This window comes from Cebus imitator, unplaced genomic scaffold, assembly GCF_001604975.1.
Source record: "Cebus imitator isolate Cc_AM_T3 unplaced genomic scaffold, Cebus_imitator-1.0 Scaffold45, whole genome shotgun sequence".
NCBI classification, from domain to species: domain Eukaryota; kingdom Metazoa; phylum Chordata; class Mammalia; order Primates; family Cebidae; genus Cebus; species Cebus imitator.
In genome coordinates, this window is record NW_016107360.1 from 14,489,881 (window position 1) to 14,497,316 (window position 7,436).

At 45.2% G+C, this 7,436-nt stretch overlaps 1 protein-coding gene across 2 annotated transcripts in view; it reads right to left on the reverse strand.

Annotated features, from left to right (window-relative positions):
* Positions 1-1,514: 1,514 nt before the first annotated feature.
* NOD1 (nucleotide binding oligomerization domain containing 1) overlaps positions 1,515-7,436 on the reverse strand; it is a 65,530-nt gene continuing 59,608 nt past the window's right edge. For both annotated transcript variants that reach the window (XM_037737938.1, XM_017527099.1), the window contains one exon: positions 1,515-2,275. In XM_037737938.1, the coding sequence (XP_037593866.1) occupies positions 2,203-2,275 (73 nt within the window). In that variant the 3' untranslated portion in view covers positions 1,515-2,202. The remainder of the gene's footprint in view (positions 2,276-7,436) is intronic.

A 7,436-nucleotide genomic window follows, 5' to 3' on the forward strand; every position in this document is an offset into this window, starting at 1 on the left:
TTAATGGCAGTATGCTCTTTGGTAATAATAATGAAAACTACAGGCTGTGCTTTTCACTGACAAAGGTAGGCTATTGCAGGAAGCTTGATGTTGAGTATTTTGGGGGCTTACTTTGAGAACTCCCAGTCCTGTATTTGACCTTGTTGGAAAGTTCCTCAAGACTATGAGTGAGAAGGGGACAATGTGGGAGTCCCACAGGGAGCGGAAATGAGACCCATTGGCTTGATGGTAACTGCCATACATTGAGCAGGACCCTGTGCAAGGCTCTGTGCCATCTACTTTCCATGACTCATTTAATCCTGTCAACAACCTTTTGAGTCAGATTCTCTCATTTCTTTTTCAAGGAGGAAATCAAGATTCTGACAGTCTTAGACTGCTCCAAAGCCACGCAGCAAGGGTGCTCCAGAGAGCGAATAGCACCTGGCCAGACAGTGGTTCCACATGGCTTTTTAAAGAAGTTCCATGTCAGCATGGACAGGACACAAGTGCAGGTATGTAATATGGGAGCTGTATGTAGCTTTTCACCAAAATCACCCAAGATGTCCTGTGGAAAGAGTCACATCCCTCTTTTACAGAATTTTTTTTTTCGATTGTCTTTTTCTTGATTAGGAAAAATCTCCACGTCTCTGCTCAGAAGCTCACCTGTTTCTAATAAGAGAAGCTTTCTATCCAATTAGGAGCCCGATCTCAGTTTTACAGGGGGAACTGAAAATCTACCACTCACCATCTAGAAGATCAAAGTGTTTCCAAATAGAATTTAAGTCAATACCACGCAAATTCTAATTCCCTAGAGGCAGCAGTTTTAATTTCGATAGTCTCTAAAAGCAGTAACATTCAGTAGTTTTTGAGTAAATTTTAGATTCTCAAGGGTTTAGTTTCAGCAGTTTAATGAAATGTGAATTTTGTCTGCTAAGAAGTGAGCTTCTCAGTGAGACTTGGTGAGTCTGAGGTCTGTGGTACTCCCCCTTTTGCCTTCAGCAGGCCATGCTTATTCCCATGTTCTTTCTGGGCATATTTCTTGCCCAGATTCTGCAGCAAGGAGAGAGTTGCTGCCTTGGGGTGATTATAAGTGAATCCTCAGGTCATGGGTTGGGAGGGGCCTTGTAGGAACCACCAACATCGAGTCTTTAAGGGAACTGCCACCATGTAGTTGCCCAACTGTACAGGGTTTCCCCCACAATGGTCCCTTACCTAACAGGCTGCTCTGCAAAGCCAGGCTTGGACTCCCAGAACTCAGAGGTATGGTTGCAGGCCCCGCAAGCCTTCCAGTGTCACGTGCTGCCCCTGGCAGCTCGGTGCTTCTTGCCATGGGCCTACCTGGGTCTTCCACTCAGCAGTGAACAGCCAAGGGAAGGTAGTGGACATCAAACCCGGCCTGCGGGCCCTACCATGGCAGAGTGATAAAGGCATGAGCCTTCATCTGTGGAGTGAGACCGGATGGAGCTCAGGAGTCACCGCGAGCTTACCAGGCCAAGTCCTTCAAAAACTCCACACTTAACCCGTTAGAAAGAGTGAGTATTTTCAGTATTTTATTAACAGATGAGCTGGTAAGAGGACAAGTGATCTGGTAATATCACCCCACCCTCACAGAGCAGCCACCACAAGCCTGCCATGAGTCTCCACAAAAACCTTGGAGGAGTCACATCCCACACTGCACACACCCCAGTACCTCCAGCTGTGAACGGGGGCCAGTATCCATACATGGGGAAGTGCTGAGAAGGAAGAAACTATTTCAGGTCTAATACTTATCCATCAAGCACCTTTTAGTCACGAAGCTTGGCACCAACTTTATGCCATATCCTCAACTCTTCAGTGAAAACAGCAGTGGCCGACTCGCTCCCGCTGGTCCTTATGGCAGGCGTTGGGATGGGATGAGGCTGGCCTCTGTTCTGCTCACAGCTTTATTCCTCTAGCTTCAGATAAAAATAATTACAATATGCAGTAAAGTCCCTTCACAGTGTATTTAGAGTAACAACAGCTCACAAGACACATTCTTTTTCTGCAGAAGTGTAGCAGGTAGTTAGGGATTTTGCCGACCAGAGCCTCTGCACAGGAAGCTGGCTTGCATCATGGAAGTAGTGGACACCTGATGGTCCTGCTTCCACAAGGCCCCTTTAAGACACTGACACAGAAGATGTTTCCAGAGTAGCATTTGCTGCTGAGGCTCCGGGGCAAAGACTCTATGCACAGGAAAGCATCCTCTCAGAAACAGATGATCCGCTTCTCATCTTCATAGACTTTGGCCTCCTCTGGCTTTATCAGGTTTCCATTTAGGCTGTTGAAAGGAGGAAAACAAAAGTGCACAGGTAAAATGTTAAGGACTCTCACAGAATCCTTTCCAAGGCGTGTTCATAGCACACACTCATGCATCGCACAACCCTGAAATTAAGGAACACACTCTTCAGATAGTTCCTTCATATTAGCATGGATCCTCTCCAGCTGCCATCCCTCTGTTCACTGGGTCTCATTAAGGTCACCTGTAGCCTCCATAAGCCTGAATGTCATGATATTTTTCAGGTCTTGTCTTTCTTGGCCCTCAAAGGATTTTGGCTGTCCTGACTTCTATTTCTCCTGCATCTGGGCACTCTACCTCCATTTCCTTCCCTGTATTCTCCTCCATGTGACCTCTACGTTTGAGATTTCTCCAGGCTTGGGGCTAGGCCCTTTTCCCCAGCCGATCTCATCAATGCCATGGCCTCGTTCATATGTTAGTGGAGGCAGTTACCTGCTTGGCATCCTCACTTGGACCTCTCCCCTGCACCTCAAAGTAGCCACACCTCCTAGGATCCCCTGGCTTAGTGAATGGACCACGCGCATCCTGCTGTGCAGGTTAGTAACCGGGGGGGTCAAGCTGAACACCTTCCTTCTCATCCCCATGTTCCTTCCATCACAAAGTTCTGTCCTAATTCCTAAGCATCTAGACTGCCTCCCTGGAGCCTCTCTATCTTCAGCCCGCCATCCTGGTCTGAGTACCCATCATTGCTTCTCTGGATCAGTACAATGCCCTACCGACAGGTCATTTCCACATACTCTGGCCCTCTCCAATCCAGTTTCCTAGAAGAGCCAAGAATCGGTCTTTGTGCAGTGCAGATCTGATCACATCCCTCTCCTGCTTCAAACTGTTCACTGACTTTCCATCACTTTTAGGATAAAGACCAAAGAGACGCATCATGACCCACAGATCTTTATAGTCCAGTCCCTGCCTATCTCATCAGCTTCCTGGAGTCCCCTCTTCCACAGTCTGAACCCCAGGGCACAGCAGCTTCTTGCTGTTCTTCCAGGACACCACACTCTCTCCTGCCCCAGACCCTTTGTACATGCTGTTCTGTACCTGGAATACTCACCTCACCTGACTAACTGCTATTCATCCCTCATGGCTTAGTGTAAGTGCTGCTTCCTCAGAGGCTCTCCCTGTAACCTCATTTAAATCAGGTTCCCTCTTGGCCTTCCCTTTGTAGTTCCCATCACAGTTGTAATTACACAGCTACGCAAATGACGTTTTTTTCTTTAATGTGCGTCTCGCTTACTAGACAGTGAACTCATGAAGCCATTTTGTTCACCACTGGATTTTTGGTGCTAGCACAGTCCCTGGTCCTCAAGCATTTTCTTATTCGAGGAATAAATGAAGTCACAGGGCTATACCCTAGAGCCACAGTCTGGAGGAGATAGCCTCACAGAACGCTGTTACACTGGAGTGGGATACATTTCTATAATTTACGATATTCATTGTACACCTCTAGTTTCTGTCCTTACAGGCAGATCTTACCAATGGACTTCAGACTTCCAACTTATTTTCAGAAAGGAATGAGGCAGAAATAAGAGTCAGTACAGATAACAAGTCCAAGGAGAAGGCTCACTCTGTAAGTGTTGGCTCCACACAGAGCAGCTCCCTGAACCTTGGCTCCCTGGCCAGCTTGACCACAGCCCTGTGGCCTGGTGTGGCAGTCCCTGGCAGGGCCAACAAAGCCACGGCCTTCTCAGAGCCCAGTCCCATGAAGTCACACACACAGGAGCATACTCTGGAGGCTCCCAGAACAAGCAAAGGACCTAACTGAGGACACTACCAAGACCAGCACCCGGTATGCCTGTCTTGCCCACTCTGAATTGGTGGCCAGTTCCCCTCTCCACCCTGACACAAGTGAACCTGAAGGCTCCTGGCCTTATTCAAATGGTTCCTCGTGTAGGAATGGTGGTCCTTAACCAGAAGGCAATGCAGATTTTGAAACTTGAGAGAACTAAAGCAACTGTGGGTCTTTACTACCCTCCTAACCAGCTACAGAAAAAAGCAGCCAGCTATGCTCTGCAAAGTGTTCTGCAGTCCGGTAGTCTCCTTACTCTACCCTCCGCCTGCTGTCCTCAAAACATACAATCAGCAGAAATGCAGCGGCCTGAGGGCAGAGACCCCTGCAAACTAAGTTCCAGTGCCTTCCAGCACTTCCCAGGCTGCTGGGCAGGCTGGGCTCCCCAGGCCACGTGTCTGGTTGGATCTGGGCTCTATTCTCTATGATGGTGTTTTTCTGTTTGTTTTTTGAGACAAGGTCTCTGCCACCTAGGCTGGATTGCAGTGGCACGATCCTGACTCATTGCAGCCTCAGCCTCCCAGGCATCCATCCTCTCACCTCAGCCTCCTGAGTACCTGGGGCTACAGGCACATAGCACTACATCAAGCTAATTGTTATAGTGATGGGTTTTCGCATGTTGCTCAGGCTGGTCTCAAACTCCTCTGCTCAAGAGATCTGCCCATCTCGGCCTCCCAAAGTGCTGGTATTACACGTACATGCCACCATGCCTAGCCAAGAGTATTTTTCATAAAACTTTTTGTCTATAACCCCAAATAAGAATTACGGTTTTTTTTTAAATTTTATTTTATTGCATTTTAGATTTTGGGGTACATGTGAAGAACATGCAAGATTGTTGCATAGGTACACACATGGCAGTGTGATTTGCTACCTTTCTCCCCATCACCTACATCTGGCATCTCTCCCCTTGCTATCTATCCCCAACTCCCCACACCCTGCTGTCCTTCCCCTATTTCCCCCCAACAAACCCCAGTGTATAGTGCTCCCCTCCCTGTGTTCATGTGTTCTCATTGTTCAACACCCGCCTATGAGTGAGAACATGCGACGTTTGATTTTCTGCTCTTGTGTCAGCTTGCTGAGAATGATGATGGTTTCCAGGTTCATCCATGTCCCTACAAAGGACACGAACTCATCGTTTTTTATGGCTGCATAATATTCCATGGTGTATATGTGCCACATTTTCCCTGTCCTGTCTATCATCGATGGGCATTTGGGTTGGTTCCGTGTCTTTGTATTGTAAACAGTGCTGCAGTGAACATTCGTGTGCATGTGTCCTTATAGTAGAAAGATGCATAATTCTTTGGATATATACCCAGTAATGGGATTGCTGGTCAAATGGAATTTCTATTTCTAGGTCCTTGAAGAATCGCCACACTGTCTTCCACAATGGTTGAACTAATTTACACTCCCACCAACAGTGTAAAAGTGTTCCTATTTCTCCACATCCTCTCCAGCATCTGTTGTCTCCAGATTTTTTAATGATCGCCATTCTAACTGGTGTGAGATGGTATCTCAATGTAGTTTTGATTTGCATTTCTCTGATGACCAGTGATGATGAGCATTTTTTCATATGTTTGTTGGCCTCACGTATGTCTTCTTTTGTAAAGTGTCTGTTCATATCCTTCGCCCACTGTTGAATGGGCTTGTTTGTTTTTTTCTTGTAAATCTGCTTTAGTTCTTTGTAAATTCTGGATATCAGCCCTTTGTCAGATGGGAAGATTGCAAAAATTTTTTCCCATTCTGTTGGTTGCCGATTCACTCTAATCACTGTTTCTTTTGCTGTGCAGAAGCTGTGGAGTTTGATTAGGTCCCATTTGTCTATTTTGGCTTTTGTTCCCAATGCTTTTGGTGTTTTGGTCATGAAGTCCTTGCCTACACCTATGTCCTGAATGGTTTTGCCTAGATTTTCTTCTAGGGTTTTTATGGTGTTAGGTCTTATGTTTAAGTCTTTAATCCATCTAGAGTTAATTTTAGTGTAAGGTGTCAGGAAGGGGTCCAGTTTCTGCTTTCTGCACATGGCTAGCCAGTTTTCCCAACACCATTTATTAAACAGGGAATCTTTCCCCATTGCTTGTTTTTGTCAGGTTTGTTAAAGATCAGATGGTTGTAGATATGTTGTGTTGCCTCTGAGGCCTCTGTTCTGTTCCATTTGTCTATATCTCTGTTTTGGTACCTGTACCATGCTGTTTTGATTACTGTAGCCTTGTACTATAGTTTGAAGTCTGGTAGTGTGATGCCTCCCGCTTTGTTCTTTTTGCTTAGAATTGACTTGGCTATGTGGGCTCTCTTTTGCTTCCATATGAAGTTTAAAGTGTTTTTTTCCAGTTCTGTGAAGGTCATTGGTGGCTTGATTGGGATAGCATTGAATCTGTAAATTACTTTGGGCAGTATGGCCATTTTCACAATATTGATTGTTCCTAACCATGAACATGGAATGTTTTTCCATCTGTTTGTGTCCTCTCTTATTTCGTTGAGCAGTGGCTTGTAGTTCTCCTTGAAGAGGTCCTTTACGTTCCTTGTCAGTTGTATTCCTAGGTATTTTATTCTCTTTGTGGCACTTGTGAATGGCAGTTCATTCTTGATTTTGCTCTCTTTAAGTCTGTTATTGGCGTATAGGAATGCTTGTGATTTTTGCACATTGATTTTGTATCCTGAGACTTTGCAGAAGTTGCTTATCAGTTTCAGATTTTGGTCTGAGATGATGGGGTCTTCTAGATATATAATCATGTCGTCTGCAAATAGAGACAATTTGAGTTCCTCCTTTCCTATTTGAATAGCCTTTATTTCTTTTTCTTGCCTGATTGCTCTGGCTAGAACTTCCAGTACTATATTGAATAGGAGTAGTGAGACAGGGCATCCTTGACTAGGGCCAGATTTCAAAGGGAATGCTTCCAGTTTTTGCCCATTTAGTATGATATTGGCTGTTGGTTTGTCATAAATAGCTTTTATTATTTTGAGATACGTTCTGTCAATACCTAGTTTAATGAGGGTTTTTGGCATAAAGAGCTGCTGAATTTTGTCAAAGGCCTTCTCTGCATCTAATGAGATAATCATGTGGTTTTTGTCTTTGGTTCTGTTTATGTGGTGAATTACGTTTATAGACTTGTGTATGTTGAACCAGTCTTGCATCCCCGGGATGAAGCCTACTTGATCATGGTGGACAAGCTTTTTGATGTGCTGTTGCAATCGGCTTGCCAGTATTTTATTGAAGATTTTTGCATCTATGTTCATTATGGATTTTGGCCTGAAGTTTTCTTTGCTTGTTGAGTCTCTGCTGGGTTTTGGTATCAGGAAGATGTTGGTCTCATAAAATGATTTGGGAAGGATTCCCTCTTTTTGTATTGTTTGGAATAGTTT